Source organism: Ptychodera flava, chromosome 5, assembly GCF_041260155.1.
Source record: "Ptychodera flava strain L36383 chromosome 5, AS_Pfla_20210202, whole genome shotgun sequence".
In the NCBI taxonomy this organism is placed as follows: Eukaryota; Metazoa; Hemichordata; class Enteropneusta; family Ptychoderidae; genus Ptychodera; species Ptychodera flava.
The window spans coordinates 32,035,989-32,055,797 of NC_091932.1; the positions used below are offsets into that span (position 1 = coordinate 32,035,989).

General features: G+C 35.3%; 1 protein-coding gene across 4 annotated transcripts in view; it reads left to right on the plus strand.

Annotated features, from left to right (window-relative positions):
* Window positions 1-19,809, plus strand: part of LOC139133522 (uncharacterized) — a 205,799-nt gene that overhangs the window by 24,378 nt on the left and 161,612 nt on the right. For all 4 annotated transcript variants that reach the window (XM_070700175.1, XM_070700174.1, XM_070700177.1 and 1 more), the window contains exon 2: window positions 8,714-9,372. In XM_070700175.1, the coding sequence (XP_070556276.1) occupies window positions 8,731-9,372 (642 nt within the window). In that variant the 5' untranslated portion in view covers window positions 8,714-8,730. The remainder of the gene's footprint in view (window positions 1-8,713; window positions 9,373-19,809) is intronic.

Here is a 19,809-nt window from a genome sequence, read left to right on the forward strand (position 1 = left end):
AGACAGGGAATATATAGACAACAAGCATGCCCTGTGTTATAAACTGTACCGGTATGTTTTATCCATCATTGAAAACTGTGTATACGTATGATAGTGTGCTGAGGGTATGTGTGGTAGTTAGGCAATGTGTAGTCACTTCATACAGGTTTTATCAGGAGTTTTTCGCGCCAATCATAAAAGAGCAAAGCAAAGTGGTAACTGGATATTTAGAGAGATCACCAAACTTTTTTTAGTTCACATTTTTTTTGTAGTATAAGTACCATATTGCTTCACTGTACAGCTGTCACCATCCCAATCACGTCTATGATGTTACAGTTATGCCATATACATGTAAAGTACCATGTACACCGTTACAACATTTATTGTGGTCAACGAATACATACCAAAATTCATAATTTACCATACTGGAAATACCCATTGCAATTGGTTAATTATATCAATACCGTTACATCAAGTCAATTTTTTTTTCACCAGAAAAAAAAAAAATTATTGTAGCGTTATATTAATGTTAATTGGTTTCATGCAGCATTAATGGACTGATGTAAAATTCTTTGGTCAGAAATACAATGTAAAATTAAAATTAAAATTACTATATGCTGGCAGTTTTGCTGTGAATTGAGTATCATGGACAGCATTATAAGTACTTACAGTATAATGTGTTCATCATGGGCTGTTAATCTTTATTATTACAGAAAACGTTAATATTTTGGTGGATGATGTTTTTGCAATTAAATATTAACAGCGCTAGAATTTCCTGGACAACTGACGTGTGACTAGATCAATAAATGTTATAAATAGTCAAGGGTGTAACAAGGACAATGTGACAGGAAAACTTGTCAATTTTCATGTCTACTTGAGATACGCTGTTCTTTGTACTCCTAATCGAGTTTGTGTTAACATCAAGTTAGGCCAATATAAACGTTGTTAACCTTCAATGAAATTGATCAAAGCCTTGTAAGGGTTGTATGTAGCTTATTGAAAGCTGTTTAAAAAAAGTCAGTCTTGTATCCAAGCTGTTTTATCCACAAACTAACATGATCAAAGTCTAAATCTATAATCAGTATGAGTAAGGCTACTGGAAGGCTAGAAAACATTACCTGGTCACACAATGGTATCAATATCAAGTGGTCATAAATTTAGACAGTACACTCTCTGCTAAATAATTTTGTGTTACAGTAAAATTTATGTAGCTATAATATAAATCCAATGTTATATACAATGCAAGATCCGAGGTACATGAATATTCCACATTGATTAAGGGTCATTAGCATAGAATTTTAATACCGAAACAATGCTCATTAATGTAATCTGCATATTTGAATATAATTATACCTCGCATCTTGCACTAATAGCAATGTTAACCTGCTGGGTCATATGGTCTCTGCATCAGCAGGATTGGCATTACACGCATATACATGTGTACCGGTTATATGTAAATGTTGTACTGTAACAAAATACGGGAAAGTTTTATTTCTTAATCTTACAATCTTACACCTTTATGCACACTTATCTAGACCAATGTGTCATGCTGGAGCAAGTTCGGATTAAAAACTAAAAAATATATAGAAAAAATATCAGTGCCACAAATTGTAAAAAATTTCTGTCAGAGAAGTTTAGAGAAGTGATGTTATCTTGTCGTGTCTTACGGCATGTCGTATCTTATGGTTTGTCAAATTTACAGTTGCTTGTTTACACTCCTGTGTTGTGGTTTTGTAGGTGGAGGGATCTTGACAGCTGAAAAATGCCAAATAATATCTTTAAAAAAAATTTTCACATCATTTTTGCATTTAATGGGAAAAACACATTTATGATTTAATGTTTATGCTGAACTCAGAGTTTGCTTTGTGTCTTCTAGACTCAGCTGGTAAAACAAATCTCTACTTTTATGCCAGTTACTAGTAAAATATTATGAAATTTAATAGAAACGTGTATTTTTCAAAAACCACTCAGTTATCTGTATGATCTGTGTATGCATTAAGTGTAATACTTTAATCTGGTCTCAGTATAGGCATTAAGACTTAGTATTTGCGAGACATGCGTCAGATGTCTGATAAAAATTTTCTCTAGTTTTATTTTTTTCGGCATTGCTGTTTCAAAAGTCCAAATCCTACGTGATACATCGTTTAGAAACATCAACATTTTCAAATTCATAATATGCTAAATAAGTGCTGAAGAGGAATTTTATTTATGAGGATGAGCTAAGTGCTTTTCTGATACGGATGACATCAGTGAGGTACATTTAGTAACTCAATATGCTCTGAGATTTGTACATATTTGCTGTGTTGCTAACACCATCCCATTCAGTCATCTACATCTTCACATCCTGTGGGTCAGGTACCGGTGATTTATGAATGTGGTTGTCATGAGGAATATACAAAAACACTGTCGACAAAGCATACATGCATCATCAGCTCCTTTTGAAGAATTTCAGACAAGAAAAATATCAGAAAACAAAATAATTTTTATATGTGTGCATAAAAAAACTTAACGAAAAGGGCCTGTATTAAAATGATGTGTCAGAGTTTGCGAGCACAGATTCTAGTCTAGGGTCAATGGGAATTGATGCTGAAAATTAGTATTTTCCAGTCAATTCTTCTTTTACAGTTTTCTTCAAAATCTTGCAGGTCATTTGCTGGTTTATGCCACTATTAACCCTTTCACCACCATGGTTTGGCCCTAACCTATCATTATCAATGGTGACTATGGACCTGTTTACCGTGACTTGGGGGTGAACAGGTTAAACTTGTTCTGTAAGCTGTTGAGAAAATGGACTTTTCATCATCGTAGTTTTGTAATTATTCTGTCGTAGATCTGACAATCCAACCACTGACAGACAGTAAAGCTGAGTGGATATTCTACCAGCTATAATAGTTAGCCTTTGATCACCTGTTTCCTAGCTGCCTTACAATGTCCCCTGATACAGGAAAACACATTTGGCACATTCACAGGAACCTTCAGATGCAAAATAAACCTGTCAAACTATTCTGCAACACAAGTCAACGTAACACTGCAGTAGATTAAGCCAACAGTTACTGATTTAGAGGATGTGATATATCTGAGAGATTTACATTCTTTTCACCTTATGGAATTAAAAGTGCCAATGTATGAATGTTTCATTATCTCTATGTAGGTTTCCATGCAATCAAACCTGTGTGATATATGCGTTCAGATTAATGCTGATTGGTTGGTTATAAATTTTACAAAGTAACAATTTGCAGGTACAGTGCTGATATTGTATTGTGTAAGCAAGCAAGATGCAGACTGAGGATATTTTTCATGTCTGATTACTTATAGAGATTTTCTGATAAATGATGTTACTATTTGTCAAATTCAAATTCAGACTTGCTCAATAATTAATGTCCTGGCTTAAAAACTAACCCTTGCTTTATTGATATCATCTTGTTTTTAATGCTGGTCACCATAACACGTAAAGGGCCAGTCACGGTAACTTTTGGTGATATTTTCATTTTTTGTATGTCAATGACAAGTTCCCATTCTACTCCCAAGAATGTTGAAACACTCACAATTTAGCTTGCCAACATAGCGTCTATATGTTTATAATGCATTGTTACTGTTTACATTTGAATTACATTCCGGACCAGAATTTACTTGTCAACAATAACGATGCAGTTCACTCACCTACAGGCTGACTTGATCAGCAGACTACTGTGTAAATCAACATGCTTTGAGGAGAAGCACAAGAAATTATTGTTGACATTAAAAACAAACATAAAAAAAATGTTAGCATTACTAGCTCTTTAAACAAAGTAGAAATATGTAAAGACAGAAAGACATTAAGATTCTAACCATCAGTGTTATTATAAGGCTAACTGACTGATTACTTCTAGACTATCAATATTTGCGTATACTTGCAAGATGCATTCTCGCCAGAAACAAATTTCACCCCTCGCTGAGAAACCATTTACTTTCAATCATAATGATTTAGTGTCTTGTTTTCCTTCATTTATAATTCATCTTTGTCAAACCAAGCAATACTTTAATGACAGTCTCATCACCATCATGATACTCATTAACCCTTGGAGTGCTGTAATTTTTCCACTATAATTTTAGTGCAACATTCTACCAATTTTTATGAATTTTTCTGTAATTTCTTTGATAATTTTGAACCAAATGGTCATAACATTTAACGGCTACAGTTTCTTATCAAAATTTTGGCAAAAATCTTTAAAAAATTGACTGGGATATAATTTTCAAAAGGCAACAAACATTGACTTTGGCGCTCAAAGGGATAAGATCCCCAGCAGGTGACAGAGCAATGATAGATGCACTTTATCATGGCTGTTTAGACAATCTAATGCCGTACCTGGTTTGCGTGTACTTACTGCACATTAGAATAGCACAGACTCTAGGATCACAGAATATGTGAACAAACAAAAGCTCACAGTAGTGTGAGAAATCAACACATCAAAAAACAAAGAAAAATTTTACGATCGTAAAGCAAACATTATATTTCCTTATCACCCAAATAGTGAAGACACTAAATCATTGGTAATTTAAATATCACATAACTGCAAGTTTATAAGTCAGCAAGTTGATAACCAAATATTGTGGTGTCAAGTTTGAAGATTAGCCAGATAAGTATAATAAGATTAGAATGATATGGAAGTCATAAGACCAAATTTTTCGGGCGTTTAGATCAAGTATGATGTACATGTATGTTCAGTGTCACTGCATCGTAGTAATTTGATGATTTCATCAACCAGTTTAAGAAAATATATTCAAAGGTAAAGTATTTGTTGCTAGTCCTTGACAATTGGCAAATTTTGGGGCGTAAGATAGATTTTTTGCCAACATTACACAATGTACATGCCAGATTTACATCAACTACCCAGCTTCCTGTTGTGTACAGTGACAAGGTGATACATGTAATTTATCAATATTCAAAGTCATCCTGTGCCTCATTCCACACTAGTTCTTCCAGATGGCCAATGTATTGAGCCTTCCCTGTGTATATTTATATATGTACATGTTCGTACATTCATACTTCCATATTCGGAGATTTTCTGTCATCAGTAAATTTTTTGTAATTTCCCAATAAATAACGTGAAAAATTAATTTGCCCATCAATTGGCCAAAAGCTGGAGTAGTTAAACATGTCCAGGTAAGGATTGGAAGATCTGCTGTTGGTATTATTTACGACAAAGACAAATGTGCACATTGGTCTTTCTATCTACCTGTGTTAAGGTAATATGAATGTGCATGCATAGTTTAGCATGCATCCAAGTACTTTGAGCATTGCATAGTGACGCTTTTTTTCTGATTTTCCCCATACCCCAATGATTACTGCTTTTATTTATGCAATGAAAATTAATTTCTTTCTTTTCTTTTTTGGGACATTGTATCCGCATGAAGGGAAGGCACCTCTACCCATAGACTACAGTTTGTTGATGCAATAATTAGACCGTGCTACAGTTTCATTGTTATGAACACTGGACAGTGGTGAAATTTTGCTGAATTGTACCACAAAACAAAAAAAAAGACACAAGGAATAGGAAAAGTGATGATGTGGGTGATGAGCTCAAACAAGTCTCACATTTTTTTTGGCCTTATTGTACCTAAAAACAAGAATGGAAAAAATCATGTCACATACTGATTCAGTGTGTTGCAGTTAGCATCATCTGACATGTCCATACACTGCACTGTACAGCAGACAGAGAAACATGAAGGGTCAAAGGTCAGCAAGGACACGGCAACAGCAGGTGTCACAAACTCATTTCCTAAGCTATTACTGATCTACAGCAGACCAAAGTCTGGCTGAGGCTTGTAATCCATCATCCTTTTATTTGTTTGCAACCATGGCAACAGAGATTGTCTACGACTTAATTTTTTTGTGATTGGATATGATGATAGGCACATCCAATAAAACAGTTCTTAGTCTACAGAGAAAGAGGGATGAGTTTTTCATCCAAAGGGTTGAACGGATCAAAAATGTGAAAGAGCAGGATTTGCATTCAATACTATGTAATTAATGGGATACAGTGTCTTTATATTTCCTGCAAAAGTAAAAGGTTGATGAAAATCTATTCTTCATCCACTTAATGACTTCAATCTGCACGACAAAAGAAAAGTGTGACATTTAAAATCCAAAGTTGTCAATCCACACATGGTAAAATGACCCTCTAAGACCAACCATATGTGCATATACCAGTAATATTGCCAGACATTGATTTCTACATATGATGTATTATGTCACATCACTTATAACTGTCAATATGGAAATGTACAAATTCAATTGTCGTCATAAAATTACAAATTATATTCCATTAATTATTCTTCATAATAAACTTTTCTGACTTTAAAACATTCTGTTAAAGTGAGTGATACCTTTATTGCATAATATTTCTTATTCAATGTACAATTTTAGCCAATGATATTTCCTTGTCGATAAATAAACCAAAGCAGCTGATTTACATATTCAAATGATGCTCATAAATTTCAACTCAACCGGTAATCAACAACCTGTTGAATGTTCTGAGGAAAACCACTGAAGAGTTCAAAAGGCCATCAGAGGCGATGACTCTGACAGTCAAAAAGTAATTTTCATAATAGACTTTATGACTTTGTAATACTAACGACCCTGACCGTGTATGTTGTTTCAATCATCCCAATCAGACCAGTATGTCTTGTAAGAGTAAACTATAATTGTTGTCTTCAATAACCTATGCTGTATCAACTTTTATGAAGACTGTCTTAAAGTCATCCCCATTACTTACAGCTTGTTTTGTAACAAATAAGTGGAATTGTCTACTCCCAGGGTAACAATCACATCAGACATGAGGTATTTTTCACATAGTAGTAGTTGTAAGTATTAGTGGATCCTTTGTAACTTTTTTCTATGAAGGAAAGGATAAATTATCATGAGTCCATTCTTGAAAATTGTTGAAAAACTGTCAGGCAAAATAATATACTCTAAATTTGAACATTTAGTGACAAATCAATTTTCAAGTTCCTAATAAATCTCAAAACAGTTGTTGTACATGTATCTTGTCATTCAAAATGGCCACCAAATACTTCATTGAAAATCCAAGAAATTATGCAATGCATTTATGATAAATTACATCGATTTTCAATTCATCTATAAAAGTTTGTCTGTGGTTTCATTTAATCATACAGGGTAGTTTTTCAGTCTCATGGACTTTCAATTGGAAATTGGAAATCCAAAAAGAATCAAACGGAAAGCTTGGCCTTTTTACTTTTTGTGACATTCCTGTTTTTGCCCCATTCAGCTATGACTAAAGTCACCTTGGTTACTGATAAAAATTCAAAAGGGTGTCAGTAGTGTGCATCTAAGACAAATGAGAGACAGTATATTCAACCATCCATGTGGAACGACTGTGTCTGGTCACCCAATCATATGTTGTGGAATAGAACCAGGGGTCAAATAAGGTCGCAGGTCAAAAGGGTGACTGACAGTGCATACAGGACACACAGTTACTTTAAGGACATTTCTGGTCCAGCAGTGAGGGACAATGAAAGTGCAAAAAACTTGGCAGATGTTAAAGTTGCTCTTTCGTCTGTGTGTCTGAAGGAAATACATGTCTCTAGAAATACATTTACATAGTCACACTTTTGGAAGACACAGAGGTAAGAATTAAGATGAACCAATTATGTTAAATGTAGTTTCAACTGCTGAGTGTGATTAGCTTTAAAATTTGTATTACTGTTTTCAGTTTGAATGCACATGTATTGATCAATTAGAGAGCCAGTGTCCAGAGACAGTGGCCTTTTACAGTTAACATGTTGCAGTCCAAGCTAATTAGCGTTGCTAATTTGATTACATACCCTGAAGAGTCAAACCAAAAACATGCGGGAGCTGTTTTTACTGTCTTGCTATTGAAAATGAGACTGGGAGTACAATAGGCAAGACGGCTATAGTGACAGTAATTTCATTTCATGTCTAACAGTGAATGAAATGCAGGGTTTGGGTTACAAGTATGTTACCATAATAAGTGTCATGTTCTTGAAAGGCACTGTTTGTATTCTGTATGCCAGCTGCCATCTTTCACATCAATCTATCCACAATGCTATCTGATATGTAATGTATTCAGAGGTTTAGACCATAGTATTCTTGAGGAACTCTGTGTTAAGTACACTTTTCATTGTTGATGAAGAAGTGTACATGTATCAATTGCATGGCAATTGTCATACCATGTAGAGTGTGCTGTTTTCATTTGTGTTGTAGGACATACAGTATGGTTGATCCCCTCTTACAGTAAAACCCTAGTTTTGCCACTTGTTGAACATTGCTTTACACTTGTGTCTCTTCCAACTGTGTGCAATGTGTTCTGTAATTTCTACATTCAAAAAATACCCTCCAACATCCATGATAGTTGTGAGCATTGAATTATTTAAAAATTCCATCACATAGCATTTGTTGGTGATAGTTTGGATCAACTATGTCAAGTATTCTGCTTTTACTTTCAACTAAATTTGACATTGCAGTTATTAGTAAGAGATTTCAATCTTGCCAATGGCCAATAAATATGCAATGTAGATGATCATCACTACCAGATGGTGACTGTTTTCAATGTTACATTTGGTGTCAGCGGTGGGATTTGAACTTTAATATTCCAACAACCTGACCTGACCAGTGCCTTGCCATAGGATTACAAACAGGGAAAACAATTATTAGCATCACATCAGCATTGAATTATGTATAACACTGAATCTTGTCCTTACTTTCTCCTTACAGTGTGAATCGTAAATAGGATGAATCCAACACCGCCGGAACCTCCACCACCCGGAGGTGGCTCCAGCCTGGGTGGGAAATCAAAGGCAAAGAAAGTGATGTTCTACAAAAGTGGGGATACTAACTTTGCTGGTCTGCAGCTGGCAGTCTCTCAGAGAAAATATCGTACCATCGACACTTTACTCAATGAACTCAGCGGCAAAGTATCGCTGCCGTTCGGCGTCCGAAACATTTACACTCCAGGAGGTATTCATGGGATTCGAGAAGTGGACCAGTTGGAAGATGGACGGGCGTACATGCTCTCGTCAACCAAGAAACCAAAGCCTCTTGATCTCAGCAAAGTCAGTAAGCCCAAAGCATGGCACAATGCCCGGATCCTCACGCCAAATCAAGCCAGGTTTCTCGCTGTGCGCAGGCGGTCGGCAAGTCTGCCAGACGGCCGAGGACTTCCCTCTGGTGATTCCCCGGGAGCGGCGTCAGCACCGCCTCCGCCGTTCAAACGACCGAAGAAAATATGTGTGTGTAAGAATGGAGAACCAGATATCAAACATTTGATGTTGTTGAACAGACGGTCAGCCCATTCATTTGAACAGCTGCTTCAAGATATCAGTGATATGTTCAGAATGCAAGTAGCTTTACTGTACACAGGGGATGGACAGAAGGTGAGTTGAGTTCAAACTCTCTGATCTATTCCAGTCATTCTTTGAACGCTCTTATCCCCATCTCCTAGTTGAAAGGTCTATCCTCCTAGCTAAAAACTATAGGAAAGCAGCTGTTCAAGTCAAATGGTAAAAAAGGGAATGTGATACCATAGTTGCAGAAAATGAGAGGACGGCAATGCTTCATGCTGTACCAGTTAACTTTTGCACTGTATCTGTAGTGTGACACCCCTGGAAATGATCAGGGTACTGTTGTACAGCGACACCCCCGGTAAACTCTGTACATCAGAGATGCATATATATTGTTTTCTCCATTGTTCTGAAAAGCGATATTGCTTTTAGGAAAAATGTGCACCATACAGTATCCTAGACAAATTAAATTAACTCTGCATACTATGAATGGACATGTATGGTATTAAGATCATCTGAAGGGTGTGGTTATATTTCTCAAGGTCTGCCCAAGGGAGCACCACACCCACGTGTGTATTCATTTTGTAAATTGTCCAGACTTATACTCAATCATGCATTGTGAAACTATGTTGAACAGTTTAACCTCTGATTCCCATTGCTCTATGAAGTGTAAAACTGGCATACCATAAAAAGAAAATGTCGTATTAACTGTACATTTTTGTGCGTTATATGAGACCCTGTAAAACTTTTGGTTACTAGTGTGTTGCCATAAAATATACTCTGCACATGCGTTGCTGCAGCAGCAGTAATCTTTTAGCATAATGCATCTATCAATGTTTTCCACCAGAGGGGAAGTGCTGGACTAACAGGGGAATTTGATTTTATATTTCAAGCCATGTCGAATTCCCCTCGGACAGGAAACAAAGATATGTCAACTACCCAAGGGTGGGGGAAATAAAAACTAAATGTAGATAAATTTTCCTGTGTTGGTCAAATTCTTCTGTCCCAGGGTACAATTTGTGATCAATTTCCCCTATTGCCCCACAACACCCCCTACCCCCACATTGGAAAACATTGAAAGGTGCATTATAAATTGTGTTGGATTCTGAGATAGTTACCGTACAGAAACTTGAGGCTGGAAACTTTTAAAATTTATAGAATTGACCATCAAAACAAACTATTGTTTTCCTAGTGTAACGCTGTGATAAGTATGTTTAATTTCAAATTTGATTCAACCCACCCAGTTAGGTCAGCTGAATTTGCATTGTTATCAAGGAAAAGGGAAACAAACATCTACAAGCATAGAAACAAAACAATTCAGTGATGCTATCAATAGCAGCTTAAACCCTTCCTTAGCAGTTATACAGCCCAAATCCCACTGTGATTGATGTTTCAAAGAGGAAATGAGGGCAAAATAGGTCAATCAGAAATCACACAATGACAGCTTTAGGACTTTTGGTCTGAAAATAGGCACTACTGTCCTAGTCAGCCAGTGGACATGTCCCCGGGCAACTCACTCACAGTTGTTGTTCAATGGTGAGAAAGTAACACGTACTCTACAGCGGCTGAGCCTAAACATGCCCTTTGGTATAGTGACTTCGGGTGTACACTTCAACACAATCACAGGGCAGACAACAGTTGTATAGTGATGTATCCTTGTGTGTACGCGAGCAGATAGTGAGAGACAATTGAAGAATGGCTTTCTCATGAAAACACACCCACTGTGTGGCCCTGAAGCTGTAGCATGGTGTTTGTATGGTCGTGATCTTGGTAGACTTTGTGTGTACATGTAGTGAATGTATTCATCTACTCATACATGAAAGTATATTAAAGGCAGTCCTGCAGTTGACAATTGCATGTGTATATTTACATGTACATGTACATGTATGTATGTATGTATCTGATGTACATACAGACTTCAAATTACCAGCATGACAAATTGCCCCAGGCAGCAAGCCAATAGCAGTCATTTTCAGTGAATATGTCATCAACAAAGATTGAGGTACATAGAATATACAGTGTTTTCAATCGTGTTCGAACCCACAACCTATGGATGGTATCAGTCACCTAGCAGAGAAGCAACAGACAGAACTGCTCGGCCAAATCCCCACTCTCAAAAAAAGGTACATAGAAATATACTAAGGAGCAGAGAAGAACAGCCTGTGTGGTAGCAAACAAAGTTCTCATAAAAATTCAGAATATATGCAAAGCAAGCCTTCAATCAATACAGTTTCATTGAAAAATTCAGCATTAAGAAAGGCAAATATAATAAAAATGAACATTACTTCTAGCAAATGTACATTACATTATTGGCAGATATACAATACAGTGTGCATTTAGGGGTATAACTATAACCGCGTTTTCCTAGCAATATCTAGAAGCTGTTCAAAAAATGTTTGTAAGGTTTATAAAGTTAAAGTTTACAAATAGAAGTTTCTATCGTAACGTTGTTTGATCTTATATAAACCCTGGCTGTAGTAAAATTTTGCTATATGCAAAACAAATATGAGAAAAGTAAATAAACTGTAAAGTACACACGTGTACCGGTATGAATGCTTTAATTCCTCTTCATCTTTTCATTACTATTGGTACCTGGTAATAAAGCAGCCAAGCGTGATAATATAACGATCTAAGTATCATGCTCATATTAATGTCTCCCTTGTACATAGTGAGGACATCATAAAAGACGATGAAAATGACAGTACATTCATATTTAGCACGACTTTATTTTCTTTTGTTTACTCAAATATAAAAACTTTTTATCCCCTTATCAAGTGAAGTCATAATGAACTTCTTTGCCTCGGTTTGTGTTTATTTGGATATAGCTCTGGATTGAGATGCTTTGAATGATGATAACTTGCATGATTAATTATTTCATTGCATGAAAACTTATATGTACAATATCGTCATCTGAAAATGCTGTTTCTAAGTTGTCTCAGAAAATTTCCCATAATGCATCATAAGCCCTTGTCGCAGAATTTTTACAGTAATGTTCATCTTACACCTTCCTGTTGAAATTTTGATGCATATTTTTCTGCTTTTGTTGCATATTCCTATGTTTATGAAGAGCAATATTTATTCACAATTCTCCAACACTTGACAAATTACAGCTAGGAGAAGTTTAAAATAATGCAGATTTATGATGCAAAGTTTTGTTCGTTGTGTAAGAATGTATCTTGAATTCATAAAAATCAAAACTGTCAAACCTAAGTTCTAGAAATGCATTGTTATTGAAAATGCCTGAATTATTTGCAGATTTTATTTTGACATTCTTTTGATAATATAAGGTCATAATTAACTTGTCAATCAGTTTGAAACCTTTTTAGCTCCGCTGTCAGCGACGCGGAGCTTATCAAATAGGTTGATTTTCCGTCGTCGTCCGTCGTCGTCCGTCGTCGTCGTCGTCCGTCGTCCGTCGTCCGTCGTCGTCCGTCAACAATTGCCTTCTCCTCTGAAACCGCAAGTCCAATTGCTTTGAAATTTTACATGCAGTTGACTTAAGGTGACCTCACTTCAGTTTGTTCAAATCGTGGTGAAATTTGCATATTTGTATTTTTGGGGCATTTTTTGGTGTTTTTGGTAAAAAAATCTTCTTCTCTGAAAACCGCTTGTCCAATTGCTTTGAAATTTGATATGCAGTTTGCTTAGGGTGACTTCAGTCAGATTTGTTCAAATCGTGGCAAAATTTGCATATTTGTATTTTTAAGGCAATTTTTGTCATTTCTGGTAAAAAAATCTTTAAAAATCTTCTTCTTCAAAACTGCCTGTCAGATAGCTTTGATATTTGGTACATAGGTCCCTAGGGATGATCTATTTCAGATTTGTTCAAATTGTGCAGAAATATGCAAATTTGCATTTTTAAGGTAATTTTTGCCATTTTTGGTCAAAAAATTTATTTCTCAAAAAGTACTGGTCTGATAGTTTTGAAATTTGGTATACAGCTTTCTATCGATGAACTAAGTAATATGTATTGAATTTCTGATGAAATCTGAAATTTTGTATTTTTGGGGCAATTTTTGCCATTTTTGGTCAAAAATGTGTATTTCCAAAACTACTCATCCGATAATGTGTATTTCCAAAACTACTGATCCGATAGCTTTGAAATTTGGTATACAGGTTCCTACAGATTAACTAAATGATAGTTATTGAAATTATGATGAAATCTACAATTTTGTAATTTTAGGGCAATTTTTACCAGTTTTGGTCAAAAAATGTGTATTTCCAAAACTACTCATCCCATAGCTTTGAAATTTAGTGTACAGGTTCCTACAGATGAACTAAATGATAATTATTGAAATTATGATGAAATCTGCAATTTTGTAATTTTGGGGCAATTTTTGCCATTTTTGGTCAAAACATGTGTTTCTCAAAAAGTACTGGTCTGATAGCTTTGAAGTTTAGTATACAGGTTTCTACAGATGAGCTAAGTAATATATATTGAATATCTGATGAAATCTGCAATTTTGTATTTTTGGGGCAATTTTTGCCATTTTTGGTCAAAAAATGTGTATAATCAAAACTACTCATCTGATAGCTTTGAAATTTGGTATACAGGTTTCCATAGATGAACTAAATGATATTTATTGAAATTATGATGAAATCTGCAATTTTGAATTTTTGGGGCAATTTTTCCTATTTTTGGTCAAAAAATGCGTTTCTCAAAAAGTACTTGTCTAACAGCTTTGAAATTTGGTATACAGGTTTCTATAGATGAACTAAATTTGATCTTTTGAAATTATGATGAAATCTGCAATTTTTACTTTTGGGGGCAATTGTTGCCATTTTAGGTCAAAAAATTTATTCTCAAAAACTACTCATCAGATAGCTTTGGTTGACATGTTCTTAGGGATGATCCTATGTGATACATTCAAAGTATGATTAAATCTTCAATTGCGTATTTTTGCAGCTTATTTTAGCCACTTTTTTCTGGCCACTGCATCGAGCTATCAAAGATTTCCACCCTTCTTCATCAACATGTGTCAAAAATAGTTATTCTCTACATAAACACAGCGGAGCTATATCGGCCGCTAGGGCGCTTGTTTTCGTAAGGAATGCTCTAATTTATAAGGAATATTTAGTTTTATGCTTATGCCTTCCCAAAAATTGCAGCAGCTTGAGAGAATTTTTTGGTTTGAAATGATTACTACCAGTTATACATATATTTGAGGTACACCTGGTAGTCACAACGCTTTCTTGTAAAAGATCTAAGATATTTGAAAAGGACTGAAATAAAAAAAACATCAAGGTCATGTCTGATCTTGGCTTGTTAGTTTTGGTATTCATTCACGATGTGAATAAATTTATCTTGGTTCCCTTAGGAAGTTTGAAATTCTTAATTTCCTTTCAAAGACCGAGTAGGAAGTGATTCGTGCTCTTCATTTTGTCAGAATGAGTTCAATGTAGTACCGTGAATTTGACTGTTTAAATAAAGAATTGCAGTCAAGATGATTTCCATAACAGAGTGCTACACATTCTATTCTGTAGGTAAATTTATCTTATCAGGTTTTACTTGCAATATGGAGATGCAGGTGTGTTGTATTCACAAGTGTATCTGTAACCAAGACTCCAAAGACTTTTTTCTTCACCAAAGGGCATATTAATGTATAATGTGTGCATCTGGGCTTTTTTCCCTTCAATTTCCAAACGCCCATGGCATGGCCATAAATCAATATGTAACTTTTTATTCTGGTTCAACATTAAATAGAATTTTCAGACAGAAGGAAATAAACAGAAAGTAGAAATACTATGTGTATACATGTATCAGTCATGCGATTTTCAACATTATACAGTACAGGGCTGATAAACAATATTCTTTACTTTCTGGACTAAAACATAAATCAATGAAAGGTAAGAATAGCACTTCATTTAATCTCAAGGACATGCTTCCAGGGTAATCCTAACTGCACAATGTACATTGTACCGTACTTTTGTCTTTAATTAAAGCAAGAGGCTGTGGCAACCACTCATCTTTATCAATCACTCACCCTGCTATACACCGTGGCCAGTCTATGCCTGTCTTTTCTGTCCCATTTTTCCGTCAATTCTTTCCTTCCTTCCCCCTTCGTTCCTCCCCTCCCAACTTCCCTTCTTGGAATAATCCAACCATATATCCAACCATTCCATCTATACCCACAATGTAACTGTAGGATCCATGCAGGGATTCCCTTGATCTTGAATATTCTTTTCAAAAGGAAAGTTCTTTATGGTAGTAATAGAAAATATAGAAAATTCTTTATGCCTCAAGATTGAAAGACTTAAACTTTTGCTCAAACTTACCATAAGGAAAATTTAAACCATCCCCTTTCAAAAGCAAGGATAAAAATCAGGGGTAACTGTGCAAACTTTGGTACTTGGGAAACAAATTATTATATTTACTGACTTTTGAAATTCAAAATGGCCACCATCCCTGTTTTATTTAACTCTATGGGGAAAAGTAGGATTTTTGATTTCAGATAAACTGAGAGTGCAAATTTTTTTTTCACTCTAAGAGCTTCAAAATGCTCCCCAAGAGAGGTAGATCAGAAAAAATTCATAAAAAATATGTCGGAGGTGCATTCTCCCTTAATGCTGTTTCCTTATGCTTGTGTGTATGAATTTTTTCTGGTCTATACATTTCACAAAACGCCTACAAGACAAGCAATTACTTTCTTCATGATTGATGTGAGATCAATTAATGGCTATCTACAATCTTCATGGGAATAATCAGCAGCTTTTAATGCATATTCATCATGTTGCCATGGTAATCACTCACATGCAGGAGAACGGTATTCATCAAGAAGTTAATTGAGACTCGAAATTGTTCTATAGCAATACGCGATAGCATGAGACTCAAAAGCCATGCTTGTGGTTGTGAGCTGACACAAATTAAACATTAGAAAATTAGTTTTTTACAGACAGACTTCATTATCTGCATAAAAACCAAACTTTTCAATTATTCATCATAATTGTTGAATTCTAAATCATTTGATGCTGACATATTTGAAGCATTGATTGATGATTTTTACCAAGAAAATTCACAAAAGCCAGCAACGATAGATAGCAAGTATTTTTCAAGGTAAAAAGAAAATCACTAAACACTATAACAAGCTAACCCACTAAATGTGCCGGAATGCACCATAGAATTGGTTTTGAAGATTTTTTCATTGATAAATTTTTGTGAAAAATGAATGAAAAATGAAGAACTTTTCCTCAACAAATTTTTGTAAAAAATGAATGGGAATCAACATTCAAACTATCAAAAGTATAATTACGAAAACGAAGACAAGGTACGGCAAAGTGGAAACTGTTATCATGTCTAATTGCAGAAACGGCTGCTTTGATATTGAAATGTTCACATATACTGCGGCTCGTGTTATGAGAAAATGAGGACCAAAAAGTAATAAATTACAGACGGTTGCTAGGAAGTTATCTGTCTGTTTCTTTCCATAGCAACGAACACAATTGTGCAAACACACACTTGAGACTGCAACAGATTCAAGTTAAGGGTACTCGTTGTGGAGTGTGGAGCCCATTGTGATAAATATTCTATGTAGAAAGATAAGCACTGAACTGATATTGTGTGGGAATTAAATCAAGCCCTATTCTGAATGGAATCTGCAAAGTTTATTAATTTTTTACATTTTATACAAAATCGCTGAAGATTACTTCACCATGTTTCTGATTTACCGTATCGTTACATACATCATATTACATGTCAGTGATGCAGCGTACGGTACTCATACATTTCAGGGATTTCGTTAAAAGTCCAATGAGTCTATTGTAAATGGAATAAATATGTCAAGTTTATTTTTTTTTGGTGTACATTAATCAGAAACAGTGAGATGTAACATCTTTCCTGATTTCCGTTGATATTTCTGTGAAGTAGCCCGATGATGCTAAGTCTATCACTGACTTTGTGGTCTCAGAAATTGTTAGTTTGTATGTCTCGTCTCTGTTTTAACTCTGTATCTGTATTTGTCTAATATGTGGGCTCGGCCAGTGTGGAAGTCATTATTTACGAATTAATCTTAAATTGATAAACTTGACAGTTTTTAAATGTTTTCACTAATTTTTAATGCCAATGTGCAAGGCACAGGCCAGGTCTCTTGTGAAATGAGCAGATTTTGTAAATGTAGAAATTAATCTTTAATAGTATATCTATGCAAAACTGAAGCTAATGTTGTCATATGTGGAGGTCAGCACAGCCATCAATCAACACACAACAGCTTTCATTTGTGGCGTTCATTTGTGGCGGATGCATTCATTCTTTGCAGAAAATCAATACTTCATATTCATATGTCACTGGCACAGTGGAGAATTCTAAGTGTTACAGAGATCATCTTAAGACCGTCAGTGATCAGAAAATGAAGAGAGAAAGATGGATTTCATTCTTGACTCAGTGGTACAGCAAAGATTTCTTAAGTGTTGCAAAGATCATTTCAAGACAGAGTGATTGGGAAAGTGAAGAGAAAGATGAATTTCATAGTTTTCAAATGCTGTACCATGTATTTGTTTTAAATGATCATTTCAGATAATAGTCCAGCATTTGAAAAGATTTCATGAGAAGTTATATCTACACACAAATATACACACATACATATAATATATATATATATATATATATATATATATATATATATATATATATATATATATATATATATATATATATATATAGAAAGAGAGAGAGAGAGAGAGGTCTTACTATATATAAAAAGCTATCAATCTATCACATTTAAACTTTGATGAATATCTTTTTTATTTATTTAAAATGCAGATAAATGGGCAAACCCACTTACAGATCTGAAAAAAATATATATATACATGTACTGGTATATGTTCAGACGTATCCAGGTTATGTACATTAATAGAAACAATTTGACCTGGCAGTTACATCACTATGACATTCTAAATGTGGAATGGTGATAATGTCATGGTACATGCATTTCCCTTACAGTTTAACCCTTTTCCTGCCAAGTCCATATTTCACCATCAGGTCCAGATGGTTAAAATTAATGAAACACAACTTATTCCATATGGTGTATTTTAACATAATACTGTACATTTGAAGGCTGTTGAAAAGATAAATACTGTAAACTTGATTTTTTTTGACAAAAGAAGCTACAATAGACCAAACCAAGTGTGTGAAAATACGTCATGTTTTGGCTCAATACCGCTTTTTACTGACTTGGCTGAAGGGGAAGTGATACTGTCTGGCAGGAAAAGGGTTAATCATCCGGTGTAAATGATTATTTTATCATGTTTTGTCATCTACTTCCCATGGCTATCTGACCTCCATGACGTGCTATGACATTTCATGTATAAAACTACTTCAGTATTGTGTGGATGGATGTGGTACATCTGTGACCCGGCTGCTGAATTGCCGCTTGGTTTTGTTGTGGCAACAATGTTACATTAACCTTAATGTACTACAATGAGCCAACCGTGCTGTTGTTCCGTAAACGGCAGCCTTCACAGCGCTAATATTTGGATTGTGTAACCCTCTGTCACGTAGCAGCAGCTTTTCTACAGCAATTCACAAACATAGTGGCTGGATGAGTAAAAAGTAAATTGGAGGAACGGCCTTTTTGGAGCTCACTTTGTAGCTCCCATATTGCCATATGTATATATTTATTTATACAACTTTGATTTGCCATTGGCAAGTCTATTGATTACCAGTGGTTTATTATGAATCCATCAAAGTCTCACTTCTCATACATTTTCATACCAGATTTTCACACTCACTATATTAAGTCTCAATTTCATTCTCTGATACTTAAGCTGGTACCCAGACCACTGTGCTGTATGGTACAGTGTCTCTCACTTTGTTGCAATATCACTGCACCTTCAAGCTCCATTGTATTTACCCCAAGGGCCTGTAGTTTTCACATTTGGTACTGTTCAAATTGCCTAAATATTTCTGATGAGCGCTACTGATACAGACTACATGTATATTACACTACAAAGTGACCTATGGACAGAGTTGTTACAGTGATACTCTGTAGTGAAAGAGCACTGCATTGTAATACATGTAGCACTGCCATGTCTGTCACAGAGCAGCTATCAGGCAGTATACACATTTTAATACAGGAGTATTCAAAATACTCTGTCACTGATACACTGCTTTTGGCGTTGCTATCAGCAAGTAACTGTAGAGTTACATGTACATCGCGCACTCCATACTCTGCTCATTATAGATAAAGACACATGTCAGTAATTAATTCTGCAAAATATCAGGACATTATTACAAAGTGAAAGGCTTGCTTTTGAGTGCATGTCAAAGCTATCTGAGAAGGTCAGCACTCTATTAAAAAAGAAAAATTACCCCCAAGAAGTCCTTTAGAATGAATTCAGATGTTTAACCATGGGTCCCTAAAGGACTCTATTCATCCTGGAACAGAAGACATGGCTTTTTGTCCTCAGAGGATGTTCCTATAGAATTGTTCCACAAATGCGTAGTAATCAAAAACTCGGTGTTCCTTGACAATAAGCTACCATGATCCTCTCATTACACTTTTAGAAGTGACTATTTGTGTTTTGGGAAACCCTAGC